This window comes from Eptesicus fuscus, chromosome 1 (assembly GCF_027574615.1).
Source record: "Eptesicus fuscus isolate TK198812 chromosome 1, DD_ASM_mEF_20220401, whole genome shotgun sequence".
In the NCBI taxonomy this organism is placed as follows: Eukaryota; Metazoa; Chordata; class Mammalia; order Chiroptera; family Vespertilionidae; genus Eptesicus; species Eptesicus fuscus.
In genome coordinates this window covers 128,964,748-128,985,444 of record NC_072473.1, presented here as the reverse complement: position 1 = coordinate 128,985,444, position 20,697 = coordinate 128,964,748, and the positions used below count along the sequence as shown (strand labels likewise).

The following is a 20,697-nucleotide window of genomic DNA, read 5'->3' as shown; positions in this document are numbered from 1 at the left end:
GCTTGGATGCATGGAAAATGTGTCTCTGTTGCTACCAGGCAGTGCTCACTCTGTGACATAACATAGCCACAGAATCATACTGTAAGAAGAGGGAGTGGAGATGAAGTCAAAGGGGAGGGGTTAGTTACTTTGAGAAACCAAGTCATCTTGATCCTTGCAACTTCAGTGCTTAGCCAGGATGGCTATGTGCCCAAGTAAACATACCAGTGTGATGTGAGGAAGAACGGATCATCCCTTGAAAAACTAATGCCTAAGATGATCTTCCCACTTGGCCTATTTACACTAGATGGGGCAAAGGAGTGTTAGGAAACAAACCTCTACCCCAACACAATCTTTAACCAAGAAGAATAATATATCAACTTATTTGTTAATGATGTAATTAATTAAAGTCTTCCTAAAAGGTATACTTCAGGGGAGTACCAAGAGACAAATATTGGCTACACAGAAGCTGAAACTGATCTAGGTACCAACATAAGCAATATAGAAGGGTCAATTGCTGATAACAAGATAACTCAGGTAAACGTGGAATTCCGTTTCAAAAAGAAATTTAACCATGCATACATACACTGTGTGCACAAACAATGATATGAGCATCTTTGGTAGAAACCCAAAACCCACCTAGATATGTGTAACAGAGATATCTAGAGCATTTCTTATTCTGAACTTATGAATGGTTTTGCAGAGAATACTTTTTATAAATAAGTAACTTGGATCTTTAAATAGTTTCCTGTAGATAGAATATTGTACATGGTGGTTAGATTCTGAAATTTCATCAGTCATAAACTATGAATTAAATAGGCCTTTCCAAAACTGTTATGACCCTAGCTATTATCAATAACATATATAAAAGGCTAAGTGTCTGTCTGTCTGACTGGTAGCTATGACGTGCGCTGACCACCAGGGGGCAGACACTCGATGCAGGAGCTGCCATGACATGCATTGGCCATATATCCTAAGTAATAAAAGCCTAATATGCTAAGTGTCTGGTTGACCAGTCAGCCATTCAACCAATCAAAGCGTAATATACTAATGATATGCTAAGGATGCTCAACTGCTTCCTATGATTTGCACTGACCACCAGGGGGCAGACGCTCCAACCAGTAGGTTAGCTCGCTGCTGGGGTCTGGCCAATTGGAACTGATGGAGATGGGCCAGACATGCCCTGGAGCCCTCCCGCAGTCCCTCCCCTGGCTGGCCAACCTCCTGCATCCCTCCCCGGCCCTGATTGTGCACTGGTGGGGTCCCTCGGCCTGGCCTGCTCCCTCTCACAATCCAGGACCCTCGGGGAATGTCAGAGAGCCAGTTTTGGCCCAATCCTGCAGGCCAGACCAAGGGACCCCACTGGTGCATGAATTCATGCACCAGGCCTCTAGTATATGTATATAAAAGCCTACTATGCTAAGTGTCCAACCATTCAACAGTTCTACCATTTGACTTGTAGCTATGACACGCATTGACCACCAGGGGGCAGATGCTCAATGCACAGGCATGGAAACATGGAACAGACTGATGAATCTCAGAGGGAAAGGGGGTGGGGGGAGAGTGGGAAGAGATTAAACAAAAATCTTATATGTATACTAGAGGCTCAGAGCATGGATTTGTGCACTGGTGGGGTACCTTGACCTGGCCTGCAGGGATCAGGCCGAAACCAGCAGTCTAACACCCCCAGAGGGGTTCCAGATTGCCAGAGGGTGCAGGCCAGGCTGAGAGACCCCACAAGGCATGAATCCATGCACCAGGCCACTAGTCCTATATAATAAAAGGCTAATATGCAAATCGACTGAACTGCAGAACGACCGGTTGCTATGACATGTACTGACCACCAGGGGGATGATGCTCAATGCAGGAGCTGCCCCCTGGTGGTCAGTGTGCTCCCACAGGGGGAGCACCACTCAGCCAGAATCCCTGAGCTGGGCTCATTGCTAGCAAGCTCAGTGGTGGTGGCGGGAGCCTCTCCCGCCTCCACGGCAGCAATAAGGATGTCCATCAGTCGGACATCCCCCAAGGACTCCTGGACTGTGAGAGGGCACAGGCTGGGCTGAGGGACCACCCACCCCGAGTGCAGGAATTTAATGCACCAGGCCTCTAGTCCTATATAATAAAAGCCCAGTGACCAAATGGCAGAATGACCACTTGACCAGTCGCTATGACATCCACTGACCACCAGGGGGCAGATGCTCAATGCAGGAGCTTCCCCCTGGTGGTTAGTGTGCTCCCACAGTGGGAGTGCCACTTGGCTAACCAAGATGAGCGGGTGGGAGCAGCCACTCAGCTGACAGGGATGGGTGGGAGTAGCCGCTCAGAGGGCAGGTCCACAGCCTCTCAGCTGACTGGAATGAGCGGCACTCCCACAGCGGGCTGATCCCCACAGGCCACGCCCCCCACTAGTGCATGAACCCCGTGCACTGGGCCTCTAGTTTAAAAATAAATGGCGCCAGTTCAAACCAACACTCGGCTTCCCCCAAGTGAGACACAGGCCCCACCAACACCCTGGAGTGACACCCCACCAAATCGCAGCCAACACTGCCAAAACCCCATGGCGCAAAATGCAGCCCACAGCCCAGCCCGGAAACGTTTGCTGTGGGCACCAGGTAATTATGTCATGTAGCCACGCCTGGCTTCCTCTCCCTAGCGACTAGCCTCCTTGGAGTTTCTTTAGCCCAGGAACCTGATTGGCTTTATAGTCAGGTACAAACATTTTACAGTTTAACCGAATGTTTGTAAAATGTTTTACACATGCCTCATCTTATTTTATATTGACAGAAGTCCTGGAGTAGGTAGATAGGAGACTCGGTAGAATCCTATTTTCTTTTCATTAGTAAGACAATCAAGATTTAGAAAGTTTAGAAACTTGACCTAACTGAAAAGAAGTAAGAAATGATGGAACTTGAAAATGACTTCAGGTTTTCTCACTGTGCAGAATATAGTCAAACACTGTTGCAGTTAAATATTTTACCCTTTGTTCTCCCTGCATGATCTACAATAATAATCTGCTTCATGTTGAAATTTACTGCTGTGTTGCTGACAATTACCTGAAAGAGAAGCTGGGGTGCTTCACTGGGCTGGGAAAAGTTTAGCTACATCAGAAAGCAGGTCTAATTAAGCAAGTTCATTCTATATCTATAAAAGGCTAAGTTGACTTGCACATGTGTGATACATATAAAGCTGGCGCCAATCACATGTATGTGTTTTGATCTGTCATTATCAATTGTGAATTTGATTGACACTTCTATTATAGAGAAAGGGCAAATAGCAATATTAAAATATTTCCTCTAATTGATTTCCTTTCAATGTGCACGAATTTGTGCACCAGGACACTAGTTATCAATAACATTGTATCAATGGAACATGTGTCCTAGACACTCTCTCTTCTCCAGGCCTGTCATCCTTCAGTAATAATGAGTACTAAGTTTCACCCCAATACACTTCCTGATCAGGGCTTTAGTAGCAAAAAAAAAAAAAAAAAACACAACGTATTTATTTGCCCATCTCAGGTGACAAATTGATAGATATGAGGACATGGGGAAATGAAACTATGGGTGCAAGACCTCCAGCAGGAATGACTCTTGTGGGTATTCCAGGTACAGAAAGATCAGAGAACCCAGAAATGGCAGCAATAGCAGGGGCTTTTGCAGTCAGTGTAAGTGGCAATGTGCAGGGAGATAAGTATCTGACAGGAGTTGGGGACAAGAACTGCTGTGTCTAAATTCCTACATAGGGGTCTGTAAGTTGGGGGCTGATTGTATATCACATATGGTCAACATCTTCAATCTTGGAGACACCAATTTTTCCCCAAAGGGGAAAATTAAGTTTAGAGAGGTTACTCCTACAAATTCTAAGCCAGCAGTTGGGGAAAAAATAAAATAACTTAAATCTGATGTTTTAGAGTCTGACTTTGACACTATTCATTAAATGCCACTTCGTTCTTCTATGATAAAAATTCCTTCTCTGTCTTCTTTGTATAAACATATGTACTCCTTGAAATCAAGGCTTCTGTCCTCTCTTTCATCTCCCTTAGAACACTTTTCCCAAGGCTGGCCTGAGCTAGGAGCAGGGCTAGGGGAAATTCTAAATCAATAGTAATAGGTGAAGTGTGTCCCTCCCAAATGTATTATGTGGGTATTCCAGATACCCATGTGGAGGGCTTGTGCAGGTATAGCTTGGCAGCAGTATAGATAGATACCGCCACTAAAAGGCTTTGCTTGACACAGGATCTTCATATGGCATGGACTCCAGAAAAAGCCAAAGTGGTCTTCAGCCGTATTTTTTTTCAAGAATGATCCTATTCAACTTTGGTCAGACTCTCCTCAGTTATGGTACTCAGCTGTGGGCTCCATAACTCAAGAGGAACATAGATAGGCTGGAGTGTGGCCAGAGTGGGAGGAAGAAACAGAAGAGGAGACTGGATCTCAACAGCTGAAAGATCTATGGCTCATTAGCATAGAAAAGTGAAACAAGGGGACACAGTCTTTGTCTTTGGACCTCCCAAAGGCTGTTCTAAGACAGAGAAAGCATCCTTGTTCTGCGTGGTCCCAGAAAGTAGTGCTAGGACCCATAGATGATAGTTAGAGGAAGAATGATTGCATCTCAACTTAATAAAAAGCTGTCCACAGACAAAACTTTCTAACAGTGAGATGGACTAACTAAAAGGGGAGTAAGCTCCCTAATGACCACAGGAGAATAAGCTCGGGGCTACTACATAGGAGGCTCATGGACTGGTTAAGACTAAGACCAGAGGACTTCCAAAAGGCCCTCATCATCTGAGGATTTGTGATTCTAGGTCTTCTTCAAGAATAGCATTAGGTTAACAGCCCTGCTTTGAGTCTGCTTTGGTGTGTGTGTGTGTGTGTGTGTGTGTGTGTGTGTGTGTGTGTAATGTGTAGGGGGATAGTGAGAGCACCTTTCACTTAATCCCTGCTGTTCTTCAGTAACTTTTCTCAGATGGGTCAGCATCTTTCCCCCAACTCCTCCTGCTTCTGAAGAAGCCTAACTATAAAAACTGTGATGTTCTTTCCAGATAATCATTCCATAAACACCAATCTCAAGTCTGTTTAAAAATATCCTGGGAGGGGGATGGAAAGAGCAAGGGGATAAATAATTTTAATTTTTCAAGGGACAACGCTTAAGTGTCTTCCCAGCTGGAGTTGAATTATTTTCGTTGTCTGAAGCTTAGATAATGGAAAACCCTCTAACAGACTTCACCTTTTTCACTTCAGGGACCACACATGTGGATCTCAATAGGGTACCAGGTATATCGTGACAGTCCAGGAGGCCCAAAAGTAGTGTGTACCCAAAGCTCAGCCAAAGGTTACCAGATATACCACTGCCCTTCTTGTTCTGCCTTCTTTCAACCTTCTTTCTATCTCTTTGGATTAATTCCTATATCATGTCCCCAAATGCCTACTACTTTATGGGAGAGGATAGCAGTTGAGGAACTGAGCAGTAGACATCTTTGCTGATTCTAAAGGCAGAGATGAGGAGAGGAGTCATGTAAGTAACCATGCTGGACTAAGCTCCCAAGAAGCACACACCATGAAGGTCTCATTGTGAGTGCCAAGCCCATCCTGAAACACAGCTAAAAATGTATCACAGAAACTGTCCTTTTTCATATAACAGGACCTCTGCACCCATCAAGAACTCAAACTTGCAGCCAAATTTACTGCCAACCACAAGAGAGCCTTAATCTGACTTTACCAATGTCCTCTTGAAATCTCAACTGTGTCTTTGTGTGCTTCTTCTAGAAATATGCTCACATTGGGGATGAGGAGGGCCTAAAAGCAACTAAAAGAGCATTCCCTGCCATCTTCCTAGACAAACAGTATTAGAGTTTGCCCAATTCATTCTCCTGTCATCTTTGATGATAAAAATCAGGCATGTATGCCTAACCCCATTTTGCAAATAGAGACTTGGGTCTAGAAAGGGTAAAATGATATCGTGACATCAGTGCACATTACATGGAGGAGATGAAGCTTCTTCCTCCTCCAGGCTACTGCTCCACTCTACTTAACTTAGTTCCAGGGCAGTCACTAGCCCCCACATCTTTCACTGTGCCAAATGGAGACTGCCGCTAAAAATGGGCCAAGAAAAGGGCAAATATGTAGCGTGAGCCTGTTTTCTGCACCATCTTAACCTCCCACACCCAATTTTCTTCCTCCTTTTCCTGCATCTCCACATTGGTCTCCACCCTTTCTTTTCTCCACCCTTAGCCAACCTCAGGGCACATTACCAATAACAAAATGTGTATAGGAACCTTATGCTATGCTATAGCTCAGTCTCTCTCTCAGTGGGCAGGGGTAAGAAAGACAGAGAGACAGAGAAACAGAGGGACAGAGAGGAGGATAAAATTTGAATCACTAAGTGGGCTCTAAGAGGCCCTATTTTAAAAATATATATTTATCTTTATTGTTGAGGGTATTACAGATGTCCCTGATTTCCACCTTTTGCCTCTCTCTATCTGGTTCCCGCTCCATCCCAGTAAAGTCAGATTAAGGCTCTCTTGTGGTTGGCAGTAAACTTGGCTGCAAGTTTGAGTTTTTGTTGGGTGCAAAGGTCCTGTTATATGGAAAAGGACAGTTCCTGTGAAACATTTTTTAGCTGTGTTTCAGGCTGGGCTTGGCATTCACAATGGGACCTTCGTGGGGTGTGCTTCTTGGGAGTTAGTCCTTCACCACACTAAAAGGCCCCATGTGATGCACAATAATTAGTTCCAGAACCTTGGAAAGGTCACCCATTCCCAAAGATGATCTTTTCCAGCGCAGGAAGCCAACTTCATAGATGGCTCTCTATACTGTAAAGGGGGACCCCTAAATAGCAAAACAGACAAATCTGTTTAGAAGAGAATCCCCATTTCATCCAGATAGGTTCCATGGACCAACAAGGTAGTATAAGACACTAACCAAAGGAATTAGTAACACCAAGAACATGGACCCAGTTCCCTTGTGGGTCATGTTTCAATAGGGAAATTAGAAACCATCTCTAACACTTGGGATAATTAACAGTAACTTAAAAAAAAAAACATTTCCTCTTTTTTGTCACTTGATTGTCAGGAGGAAACTATAGCAATCATCATAACTTTGGGTAGTTGAAGTCCCCACATTCAGGAAAATCACAGGAGTTGGTAGGAATTGATGATTTCCCCAACCTGATTATTTCCTGGTCCAAAGGTTTTCCCATGACACATATGAGGTAAACTTTCATACTACATGCACTCTTTTCCCACTAATCACCTTTTCTCAAATTCACCCACTCTCAAAATGACTCCACCTTTTCCATAAGCTATCTCCAGGTATGTACGCCATACCACCCAGACCCAATCATGTTTGAGATTCTTTCCCCATGATACCAAAGGAGGTTCTCCATTTCCAACCATGATTCTTGTACCTTACCTCTGTCTCTGCCGACCTGAGATCATCACACGTGGTTTAAAATCATCAAAATAGTCCTATCCTACTCCCTGAGCCCAGACTCCATCAGGGAGTGTCTACAACCCAGTCCTGGCCCATTGTGGAACCATAGGCTGGCATAGAAAGGGTCACTGGGGTGGGAGGTTGCCAAAACTGGATATGTACCTGAATGGCATTGTCCCATGCCCCTTCACAAACTACAGTACTACAAGAATCAGACTTAGTGAAGCCACTCAGTGCATCCTGGCCTCAGTTTTTCCATCAGTTTCTCCACAACCTTCCCTGACTTCCTCATAGGGGGCCTGTAAAATGCTAATGAAATAAGGGATGTGGAAACACACTATAAAAGTAACCCTGTGTGAAAGTGGAACAAAGCATCATCTTCCTCAGTCTGAAACCCTTCTGAGGAGCAAAGGGCCTGAGCTAGCATAAAGGATTGGCTACTAGACCATCATCGTCTTATTTAAAGACCACCCACATGAAACTCATTGTAGACATGTGGCACTTAAGTCCATGGAGGACAAGTGAAGTATGAAGAATCCCAGAGCTAGTGAGTAGCAAATCAAGGATTAGAACCCAAATTTTTGATCTGCCAATGGGATTCTCTTTCTATGCCCTTCCATTCCATCACCACCAGTGTGTTCATACTGAAGCTATTTTCAAGAAGAAAGCTATATTGTTCTAAAGCTTAAGGGGAATAAAATGTGCCATGAGGTGTGTTGGCAAGAAAAAAAAAAAGGTAACCACTGCACTTGAAAAAAAAATACTATGGCCCCTTTATATATTGTTGGGGCTAACCAGATCATATATAGCTGACTTTTACTGTAAGGAACCAGGCTATTTGGGCGGGATGGGAGAAATGATTTTACCCCCTACCTCTCTAAATGTGTGTAATAATGAGCCTTCATATAATAGGGGTCACCTGTACATTCAATGGAAAGGGAATCATTAAAAGGCACCCTGCCTCTCAACACACGAGTCACTTCCTCAGCAGCTTGGCCAAGGAAACCCTCATCTACCCGCAAATAATCCCCCAGCCAGACCACAAATTGCTGGCTGCCCCATACTTAGTAACACCCCCTGCCATGCTAGCGCTGGCTCACATAACAATCCAGCAGCACAGCAGCAAGCACTCTCTGGGGTACTTCTCAGAATGGGTCAGCCCTGGGCAGAGGTCAAAAGTGACCTCTCCCAGTCAAGTTGTTTAGGCAGACAGTGGAAATTCTGTGGGTGGTGTAAGGAGAAAAAGAGAGGAACTGCCAGATCATGGAGGGCTACATAGCCAGTTGTGACCTTGATGAAAAAGGAGGGTGGGGGTGATTAGAAGAAATCCCGAAGGCCAGGATTCCCCCCTCCAAAGGGGTTGTTTGACAGTGTTTTTGTTTAAAGAAAAGCATATTACTCCCTCCAGAGAGGATTGGAAGGGGTGTGCCTTAGGAGGGGGTATGACAGTGGGTTACAAAAGCATCTCAGGCTGGTTAGAAATATATGACTAGTACAGGGGAAGGGAGTGTTGGGTGAAGATCTGGACTAGTTATTGGTGTCAGGGGAGGCTAAAGATCCCAGGTTTCCCTGGCAGCTCCTCAAAAATGTGCCTCAGCATACCTCAGACTGCTCAAGCTGATTGGTACACCCTATGACAACACCACAGGGTTGATAAGAGTGTGGGTGGGCCCCAAGGCCTTAAGGACCCCTACTCTAGAAATTAACCAGCAGCTCCAAAGCAAGGCAAAAGCAGCTCAGGTTAGGGGGCACTCGCGCCCCTGCTGAGACATGACCCAGGTTAAAAAGCCAAAAAAGAAGTGACATTTGTCCCCTGCTGAGAAGCCACATCTTTGTATCTCCAGCCCAAACCCACATCTACAACCTCAACTGCAATTTCAGCGGGTTGGAACGGCTTTTCAGGTTTGAGCATTTAAGAGAAATAAAAACAAAAAACAAAACAAAAATGGGATCAAGTACATGAAGTTGGTTTACTTGGCAATCTGGCGCCTCAAGGTGAGTTGTCCTACAAATCTCTCTTCCCAGTAACAGCCCCAGAGGCCCCCACCCTCACGCCTACCAGGAATGGCTAGTTTTGCGGGTTCTGGAGCACTTGGGAGAGCTCCTCTCCCTGGTCCTCAGCTGTGACTTGGCTTCCAGCAGATCACAGCCTCCTAAAACAAACAAACCCTGGCGGCAGCGGCGGCAGCTCCAGCACAGCTGCGCTCCATGGCGCAAAAGTTTCCTCCACACTCCTCAACGTGCAGGAAATCTCGCCGGCGCTGGGACAGGACTGGGGAGGGAGGGAAAGGCCAAACCTAAGCGGCGGCAGCAACGCCCCACGAGTTGAATGGATGTGCGCGCGTCCGGCCGTGGGAAGTGAGGCCGACGAAAGTCACCGATGCCTCATCTCCGTTCCCACAGGAGACCCTAGCCTTGCAACCTGCCCCCGACAGGATGGCCCACTGGTCGACCAAGGGCCACCGCTGCTGAGAAAGCTGCCAAGCCGCCTCGCCTGCCCCTGTAGCAGCTCACTGCCCCGCAGGGGCGCGGGAACTTCTAAGGAGAAACCCCCATCAGCCACCACTTCCTCTAGTCCAAGTGAGGGGAGCAGCCGCCCCGACGTGGGGGAGCCCAAGAGCCTCCCGAGTGTGTCTGCGGGCAGCGCTCTCGCCACACTTCAGGGGTTGTCTGTGCCTGGGCTGGTGGCAGGAGCTCTCCGCGCCGCTAAGGAGCCACAGGGGGGGCTTTCACCCCTCAGCCCGAGCCAAGTTTCAAAGTTGGTCGGAGGGCCCCGTTCTGCAGCCCGTACACCCGTTTGCCCATTCAAAGTTGGGCACCGCTGGGGCAGAGCCGCCAGTTCTTACCTTCGACACCGTGAGCGGTTCGCAGTGTTCCAGACCCCCTTTAAGGGTGAAGCCCCAGGGCGCCCCCCCTTGCAGCTGCACAGGGACGTACTGGAAGGACCCAGGCCGGTTCTCCATCCTCCGCTCGGCTCAGGCGCCGCGGGGCTCCTTTTCCGCGGGGGCTACGTTGCCTCCGCCCCCAGCAGCTCCGCCACCATTGCCCTCCAGCGCTACGCCACCCCGCACCGCCCTGCTCCGCCTCCTCTCCCGGCTGGAGACGCTCGGCCCGAGCGAGCGCAAGGAGGAAATGACACGGAGCTGGAGAAAGGGGGAGAGAGGGGGGGGAAAGGAGGAGGAAAAAAAAAAAAGAAAAGAAAAGAAAGAAGGAGAGGCGGAGGGATAGCGTGTAATGGACAAGAAAACGGAGCAATAGGGAGGGGCAGTCACTGAGACCTCGCCTATAGGATCGCTGGGAAGTGGGAGCAAGGCGAGGCCTCACATCAATTGTTACATTGTTTCATTCAAGCTGGCCCCCACTTTGGTCCTCCTCCTTACGGCTGGGTTCCCCGCCCCTCCAGCCAGTCGTTAGTGTAGATGGCCCGCGTGGCCGAGTGGGCTGAAACCCTGGTTTCCCGATTAGCGCGTTCTTGTTCCTCTGACTGCCTTTTTCTTCTGAAGGTCCCAAGAACCAGTCCCTAGGAGGGTTACAAGACTGCTAATTTGTGGATCTTGCCTAGAGGGATGGAAAGTAAAGTAAGCAGGCCAGCGAACACAGTGGGGCTGTGTGTGTAGGCTGCTCTATGCGTATGCGCTAGGTGTGTAGGGTCATTATGAAACACTGCCCTGGAGCATAGTTTAAATAAAGAAGCACTTTGAGGATGCCCCCTGCCCGGGCTCAGCCGCACCCGGCTCAGTGCTGGCGTCTATGGGTAGCACTGTGCTTGTGTATGTTCCAGTCATCTGGAGTTCCTGGCACGGCCTTGCACTTGCCCCACTGAGATGACCAAGCCAGGAATCAGCAAACTTGTATGACTAGCAGTATTGTTTCCACTCCTAAACAAACCTACAGGAAAGAGCATCCATTGATAAGCTGGCCAATTAACAATGTTGTGCCTTTTGTAAGAATCAGCTTTTAGGCAGGGTCCAGAACATCTCTGCTCATCTGTTCACACTGGGCTTGTAGACCAGGAGCCCCCAAACACACACACACACACACACACACACACAGTATTAGTCTCAAAAAGTGTATTTGTTACTAAATCGTATGCTGACCTCTCATTCTTGAGCTGGGCAGGTTACCATTCCTTTCTGACGTGTCGTTTCTGGAGCCATTTGCAAGCAGTGAGTTTTTAAAGGTCTTCACACTAGCAGGGAAAGTTTTGACAACTCATTTGTGACTCAACAGGATGTTTCCACTCTCTCCTTCCTCCAGCCTCTTGCCCTCTTCTTGTGCAGCATCTTCCTCATTGCCAAGGAACACACTGTGGCACCCTTCCTTCCACAGACAGCTTTCTGCAGGCAAGGTTTCCACTCTGCTTCTATTCTCTTACCTGTCACTTGCCTCTTCAACACACTTTGGCGTGCATTGTGCCCCAGCAGGCCACTGAAACTTCTCTCACAGGCTTCCCTCCCTCCCCCAATCCTTTCTTCTCAGTCTTCTGGACTGTCTGCATTATATGATTTGACCTGACTTTTCTTTAATAAAATGGCAGTTTGGGTATCTATAGTCCACTTTTAAAAAGTCCTCTGAGATGAATCAAATGGAAAATCACCTTCAGTGTTTTAGACCTGCAAAAATAATTTTGATCATGATCATTTTTTTCATTTCCCCTACTAGAAAGCAGAAATTTTGAGAAAATGGCATCTCTGTTTGTTTATTCTTTTTTTTAAAAATATATTTTATTGATTTTTTACAGAGAGGAAGAGAGAGGGATAGAGAGTTAGAAACAGCGATGAGAGAGAAACATCGATCAGCTGCCTCTTGCACACCCCCTACTGGGGATGTGCCCGCAACCAAGGTACATGCCCTTGACCGGAATCGAACCTGGGACCCTTGAGTCCGCAGGCCGAAGCTCTATCCACTGAGCCAAACCGGTTTCGGCTGTTTATTCTTAATTGTGTGTCAACCTATTACATAACATTCATTTGCTCTGTCCTGTCTTTAAACTCAGATTTTTTCCCCCCTTTTTGGATAAGTTTCCTATCTCTATGATTGTCACTTGGTAGAACTCAGCATGTTTCAGTCTCAGCATATTAAAATCTGTAAAGTTCAGTTCATCGGATATGCAGTCATCACTCCAGGTCTACTAGAATTATGTGTCTAGACTAGAGGAAAGAGATTTAGAAGCAGTAGTCATACATGTGAGCCCTGGCCTTGTCACTAACTAAATTAGTTACCTTGGACAAATCACTGAACTTTTTTCAGTCTCCTTTTGTTCATCTGTAAATTTCAGCTAATAAGCCCCACCCAGGCCTGTTGAAGACTAAAATGAAATAATACATATGAAAACACTTTGAAAAAGAAAAAGTAAAAATCCTCACAACCTTATTATGAAAGTAAACCAATCTATTTTCATTCTAAAACTAACTCCATGCTGATGTCTTGTTGCACTCTTTGGTCTGTTCTTTACATCTCTTCAGCAGAAGAACATAAACTACCTAACCCCTGGTGCAAACAGCACACAAGTACTAGTAGACATTTTAAATAGCGGATGGCTAGATAATGTTGCTTGTTTACTGATAAAAATCACTGCTAGTAGCAGGGATCTCATTCTTTCCTAGAAGTACAGCTAGTGGGAGCATGATTCATCATTTAGGTAGGGTACTGGGTAGAACGTGAGGGGTCTGGATTCTAAGCTGGTTTTGCCATTAAATTGCTGTGTGATATTAAGCAGATCTTTCCCCCTTTCTGTAAATTGAAGGGCTTGAGCTATTTGATTTCTTAAATTCCTCTACAGTTTGCAAATTCTGTGACTATTTCCTGGCAAGTGTCTAAACATAGTAGATGTGCAAACAAAGGCTTGATGATGGAGATGAACCAAGTGAAATTAAAGCAATGGAGAGGAGTCCCTGGGTATATTTCTCTGTGTGTGTGTATGTGTGTGTGTGTGTGTGTGTGTGTCCAGCAAACATAAGTAATTCACCTAAAGTATGTGAAATTGCCTGTGGGGAAAAAGGTAGGAAGTCTAGTAAGCAGGTAGAAATAGGAAACTCCATATCAAGAGAAAGGTGGTGATTAATAATATACTTTTACATTATAGTTGAAGCCATTTGGAGAGGATCATCTCACTCAGGGATATCAGAATGATATGAAAATGGTGGTGTAGATAGAATCTTAGATTATGCTAATATTAAAAGTTAAGAAGGATCACAAAGGGTTTTTTAAAAGGAGCAAATAGAATATGTGGGCAAATGCCAATCAGCAGAAACAGGGAAAGAGAAATTAAAAACAAGTTGTTTACTTCTACCTCATTAAAACACACACACACACACACACGCACACACACGCACACACACACACACACGCATGTACATCCTCACAAAGAGTCTATAATTCATTAGAACTCTATCAACCAGTTTACCTTTTGGGAAGAAAGAAAACTGAACTATCAGTCCTTTTCTGAACTTTAAAGAAAACTTTCTTAGATGGACCCTTTGTAAACTCAAATATTCCTCATAGCAGTGTCTTGAGCACCTCTCTGAATTAAGGACTCTATTGAGATTCTAATGAAAGCTATACAATCTCACCTCTAGAAGGCCTCACAGAATCTCCCAATGTTATATACAGTTTGTTCTGAGGCTTATAGACCCCTAGCTTCAGAATCCTTACTCTAGTAAAAAATACATTTTTTAAAAAAATTTGGTAAAAAAAAAAAATAACAGAAAACATGAAATCTATTATCTTAAAATTTTAAGTTTACAGCACAGTATTATTAACTACTAGATGCCCGGTGCATGGAATTTGTGCACTTGGTGGAGGTGTCCCTCAGCCCAGCCTGCACCCTCTCCAATCTTGGACCCCTTGGGGGATGTTCGACTGCTAGTTTAGGCCTGATTCCTGTGAGCAGTCGGACATCCCTCTCACAATCCAGGGACTGCTGGCTCCCAACAGCTCACCTGCCTGCCAGCCTGATCACCCCCTAACCACTCCCCTGCCAGCCTGATTGACGCCTAACTGCTCCCCTGCCAGCCCGATTGCCCCTAACTGCCCTCCCCTGCAGGCCCGGTCACACCCCAACTGCTCTCCTCTGCCAACCAGTCACCCCCAACTGCCCTATCCTGCAGGTCTGGTCCCCCCCACAAACTGCCCTCCCCTGCAGGCCTGGTCACCCCCAACTGCCCTCCCCTGCCAACCCATTCACCCCTAACTGCCCTCACCTGCCGGCCCAGTTGCCCCTAACTGCCCTCCCCTGCAAGCCTGGTCACCCCCAACTGCCCTCCCCTTCAGGCCTGGTCCCTCCTAACTGCCCTCCCCTGCTGGCCTGATCACCCATAACTACCCTCCCCTGCCGGCCATCTTGTGGAGGTCATCTTTGACCACATGGGGGTGGCCATCTTTGACCACATGGGCACAGCCATCTTGTCAAAGGTGTGATGGTCAATTTGCATATTACCTCTTTATTATACAGGATATGCACAATGTGTTCCAGCAGGTCTCTAGAACTTTTCCAACTTACATGACTGAAACTTTATACATCTTGAACAGCAATACCCATTTCTATGTCTCCCCAGCCTCTGACAACTACCATTCTACTTTTGCTTCTATGAATTTGACTACTTTAGATACCTCATATAAGTGAAATCATGCCATATTTGTCCTTTTGAGACTAGCTTATTTTATTTAGCATAATATTCTCAAGTTTTATCTATGTTGTAGCATAATAGTATTTCCTCTTTTTTAAAGACTGAATAATATTTCATTGTGTGTATATACCATATTTTCTCTATTCATTCATTGGTCAATGGGCATTTATTTTGTTCCCACCTCTTGGCTTACGTGAGTAATGATGCAATGAACACAGTAGTGCAGATATCTCTTCTAGATCCTAATTTAAATTCTTTTGGATAAATACCCAGATGTGTATTGATGGATCATACGGTAGTTCTATTTTTAATTTTTTGAGTAACCTCCATACTGTTTTTCATACTGGCTACACTATTTTACATTCACACCAACATTGCACAAGAATTCCAATTTTTCAACTTCTTTGCCAATACTTGTTAATATGGACTTCTGTGTTTTCTTAAATATACAATTGCCATTCTAACAGGTGTGAAACGACATGCATTGCATTTGCTTGATTATTAGTTATGCTAAGCATCTTTTCATAAACCAGCTGGACATTCGTATGTGTTATTCAGAAAAATGCTTATTCAAATTCTTTGCCCATTTTTAAATCAAGTTATTTGTTTTGGGGGATATTAAACCCTTATCAGATATATGGCTTACAAATATTTTTCCATTATCTAGGTTGCCTTTGCCTTTTCTTTTCTTTTCTTTTACTTTCTTTTCTTTTCTTTTTTTTTTTCTGTGCAAAAGCTTTTTAGTTTAATGTAATCCCACTTATGTTTATTTTTGCTTTTGTTGCCTGTGCTTTTGTTGTTATATCAAAAAAAATTATTGCTAAGCCCAATGCCATGAAGCTTTCCCCCTATGTTTTTCTTCTAGGAGTTTTACAATTTCAGGTCTTATATTTAAGTCTTTAATTCATTTTGAGTTCATTTTTATGAATGGTGTAAGATAGGGGTCCAGTTTTATTCTTTTGCATGTGGATATACACTTTTCCAAGCACCATTTATTGAAGAGACTATCTCTTCCCCATTGTGTGTTCCCCTTGTCAAAGATTAGGTGACAACATATGCTTGGGTTTATTTCTGAGCTCTCTGTTCTCTTCCATTGGTCTATATATCTGTTTCCATACCAGTATCATACTGTTTTGATTACTATAGTTTTGTAAAATGGCTCAAAATCAGGAAGTGTAATGCTTCCAGCTTTGTTTTTCTTTTTCAAAATTTCTTTGGCTATTTAGGAGTTTTTGCATTTCCTTGTCAATTTTAGGATTTTTATTTCTGTGAAAAATGCCATTGGAATTTTGATAGGGATTGCATTGAATCTGTAGGTCACTTTGGGTAGTATGGTCATAACATTTGTTCTTTTAAAGAGCTTACATATTGACTGAAACAATGTTTCAACAGAACAATATTCATTCAGTGAGTTAAATTTGCCCTAGATTGAGAAACAATTACTAAATGCTAGGCACTATGCAAGGCACTTTACATACATTATTGGCAATGATTACAATGACCCTGAAAAGTGGTATAATTAACTTATTCCAAGTGAAGAGACTGAACCAAGAAGTGGTAAAACCAGGATTTCAAAGCAGTGATGCTGGAAAAGCATTCTGTGATAACTTGATTAATCATGTCTCTGTCATACTCTCCTTTTTAAGCAGTGGTGGGAAGGGATTAGAGTCCTCCATTCTGTTCTCTCCATGTTTCCATTTGGGAGTACTTCTGTTAGAATAACTCTCTTGGCTTCTTTCCCCACTCCAGGGTCAGTTGGCAATTCTGTCTGTTAAATGGGGAGTATTAGAAAGCTTATTATGGCTTTATATATATTCCATGTCCTTCAATCCAGTTTTTAACAGTAATAAACATATTTTTAAAATGTATTTTTATTTATTTTTAGAGAGAGAGGGAGGGAGAGGGATAGAGAGATAGAAACATCAATGGAAGAGGAAGTCATTGATTGGCTACCTCCTGCAAACCAGGCATGTGTCCTGACTAGGAATTGAACCGGGACCTCTTGATTCCTGGGTCGATGCTCAATTGCTTAGCCACACCAGCCAGGCTAAACAGATATTTTTTTCATTTCTGTCTTTCAGCTTCTTGTGTCTCTCAACTGGTCCTGAACCTGGGAGTGGATGAGAAGGGTGTTATTATTTATCACTACTCCCCAAATATATCTACCCAACCCATTTCTACACAGTGTGTGTGTCCACTTATCTGTTCATTATTGTCTTCTGAATGTCTGTACGGGCCTATTCTGAATGCAACTCTGACTGCCAAAGTGCCTCTATGTATGTACATCTATGTAACAGAATGTATGTGTGGGTGTTAGGTCCAAGCTCCATTTGGTCCTCAGGGGGGAAATGATCTTGGTATGTGTTGGGGAGAGGAGAAGAGGGAATGAAGATATATTCCTTGAATTTGGCTTTGAGGGCCTCCTTTCCTTATAATAATTCTTGCCCTTATCCCTTAGAAGCAGGCTCTACCTCAAAAGACTGCTTAATTTTATTCCTCTTTCCTTCCATTCTGGAGCCTCAGACTTCCCATTTCCAGTCTGTGAGGTAGTAGTCATCATTTCAGAAACCCTTTCTGTGCTGGCTCAAAGACTATTTGCACATTGTTTACAGACTAAGGAAGTTCTCATTTGTCATAGGCAAATGATCATATTAGAGAAATCTATCTTGTTTTTTGTGATTGTTATCTAGTGTTCTATGGCACATACATCTAAGATACTCAGTGAATTTTATCAAGTCATCTTCTTAATTTCATCACTCCTGTGGGAAAATAAGGTAAGAGTCACAATTAGAGTCATCATTTTACAGGTAAAACCAAAGGCTGAATAAATTCATTGCTTTTCTAATTGTCCCTCCATGCTTCCTTGTAAAATCAAGTGTTGGTGGGCCCAGAGTATTCCTGGGCTAGTTGACCCATAGGCGCAAAGGAACCCAGAGCAAATTTTTTTAATGAAACAAATTTTGCCACAAATAATATCAATAGGTGTTCATTTTTTTTTTATCTCATCAGGTGGATCTATTGGACTATTCTACTTGGATTTCTAGGGCCCTGTTCTTTCCTTTCCCACATATCCCCACCCTGCCCAGTAATTACCCTGGCTCTTCTGGATGTTTCTCACAGAGGAGAGATCTGGGGCAATGATAATTATCAGTGGAGAGGGGAAAAAAGTGTAATGTTCCAGGTATTATTCATATATAGATTACATGAAAATAATAGCAAGTTCCTCCCTCCCATCTAGCTATACACCTAAGGGTACCTGTAGTGGGGGTAGGGTGGAGCAAAGGGCAATTTAAGTAGACTATAGTACTAAAGAGTCTGATTCCTAGGGAATTTTGCCTAGGGCTAGGGAAAGACAGGATTGAAGCCTGTTTCTTTTGAGTTAAAACTAGTATAACATTAGTATACAAGATACTATAGCTGGGCAATATTTTTTTAAAATAAATCCTCGTAAGTACATGCTACTAGAGAAAGTTGGAGTTTCCATTTCTCCTTGGGCAATTTCGTAAAGAATCCTTCCAGTGCCAATGTAGCCCATTTGGGCCATCCTGTGCTTTTATTCACTCAGAAAAATACCAACTCTCTCATGAAATCTCAGAATCTTGGCTAGGCTTGGTGTTGTGTTTGAGACTATAGATTTAAAGCCTCTTCATCCTTCTTGAGCTGATAAATCTAGGCTGTGTGTGTGTGTGTGTGTGTGTGTGTGTGTGTGTGTGTGTGTGTGTGCAAGAGGCTTCCATCTGTGGTGGCTGGTGCTCTATGGGAAGACCTGTTGGAGCAGGAGTTGGTTTGTTTGTGTTCTAAACTCACACGAATGTCAGCCCAATTAGAAACTTTCAATTTGCCCTTGGGGCAATCATTCACCTGGTACAGGTTCAGCTGGGTTGTGATGAATGTTTGTCATTGCTCTAGAGGAGTTTCAGCCAGGGATTGACTCCTTCATATCATGGATGTAAAAATCAGATGAACTGGTCAGATCCAATATGTGGGTTTGAAGATGACCTCTACTTAGGACCCAGCGTGGACAGGGGCCACCCCTTCCTTTGAACTGTGTGTTAGCCAATCTTCTCAGCTTCCCAAATGCTGTTTTCTGTGAGTTGTTCATCATTCCTTGGTCGTTAATAAATGCATTTTTGGTGAATATTAAGTTCCTACCTCAACTCCTCTAGCTATGAAAAGAAAAAAATTGACAAGCACATACACACAAAACCCAGTACTTTTACTTTCAAAAAGTTTCCATCATTTTGTAGAAAAGGTACACTAATTCAATGGGCATTTGAGTACAACAAAGTCCCCACTACGTTTTGATGACGCTCTGGAGAAGTACATAGTTGCAGGCAAAATATTGATATATATGTATCCTTCTTTTCTTTCTTTGATAGTTTATTTTTACTCTGGATTAAGTAGAAATGAACCCCATCTATGAAACATTGGCTGAAGAGGAAGTCGTTTTCTTTTTGCTTGAATCTAGAATAACCTAGTCCAAAGAGGAAAGACAAAGACAACTGCCTTTGTCTAGGAGTGTCAGAGGGCTTCTGCAAAGGATTACTTACTCCAAATATTTTCTTCGAGGGAAGTGATCCTATGTGACTAGATGTGTACACATCATACACCCCTCCACCCATGTAGATTCATGAACAAAGTCATACATAAGGACTTATGTTCAAATTCGAGGATGCTTGGCTCCTTTTTTTTTTTTAGAGAGAGAGAGAAAGTTTGGCAGCTCAGATTGCTAAAGAAAGAGGTTCTTGAATTCTGAAACAGCTGTCAGCAACCTGACAATACTTAATGTTCTAATATATAGGGCACTTATAATGGTTGTTTTTTCTTTCACTGGTTTAAATTAAACTTCAGACACCTGGATATCGTACTTAATTCCTCTTTTTTTCTCCCAACATCACTAGCATTCACTTAGTCACCAAGCTCTGTCATTTCTAGTCCTAAAATAGCTCTCAAATCCATCCACTTATCTCCATGCCCACTGCCACTTCATCATCATCTCACAACTAGACCATTGGAACAGCTTTCTAACAGCTTTCTCTCTGATGCCTGCTATTCTGCCCAGATGCCTCTAATCCATTCTTCACTTTGCAGAGAACTCTTTCTAAACAAAAACTATATGTCACTCCTCTGTCCATCTTTTTCCAATGGTTCTGCATTGTTTCCTGAATAAAATCTTAAATCCCTTGACTAAGATCCTTATTATGTGGCTCCTTGCTACATTGCCAGTACTTTTCCCCTGTGCCACTTTCTAATCCTCCAACCCAAACACTTAGATCTCCAGAAGTACCAAATTATGGGCAGTTACCCCAAGCACAACCTGTTCTCTTGTATCTCTAGGTCATTTTATAAACATTTCTTTCTACCTAGAATGCCTTCCACTTCACCTTTGTCCATCTGGCAAATCCCTATACTTTCTTCAAATCATTTTGAAGGTCATACTTATAGAAGAAATGTTCCTTGGTACTTCTAACTCTGCTTTCTTGATGTTTTGCACCCTTTATATCACTTCATTGTGGCCCTGATCATATTTTATTGTAATTGTCTCTTCCCCTGGACTGGCTGTTCCTCATGGAAGATAAGGATTGCCTGACCTAGAGCAGCCAGCAACTAAGACACTACAAAGAGGCTCCGTTAGTGATTTAGAACCCAAAAAGGGTCCTGAG

The 20,697-nt window shown here is 43.9% G+C and overlaps 1 protein-coding gene across 1 annotated transcript in view; it reads right to left on the bottom strand.

Moving 5' to 3' along the window:
* SHROOM4 (shroom family member 4) overlaps positions 1-10,493 on the bottom strand; it is a 201,829-nt gene extending 191,336 nt beyond the window's left edge. Inside the window, exon 1 of the mRNA XM_054718521.1 lies at positions 10,253-10,493. Within this exon, the coding sequence (XP_054574496.1) occupies positions 10,253-10,369 (117 nt within the window). The 5' untranslated portion in view covers positions 10,370-10,493. The remainder of the gene's footprint in view (positions 1-10,252) is intronic.
* Positions 10,494-20,697: the final 10,204 nt, after the last annotated feature.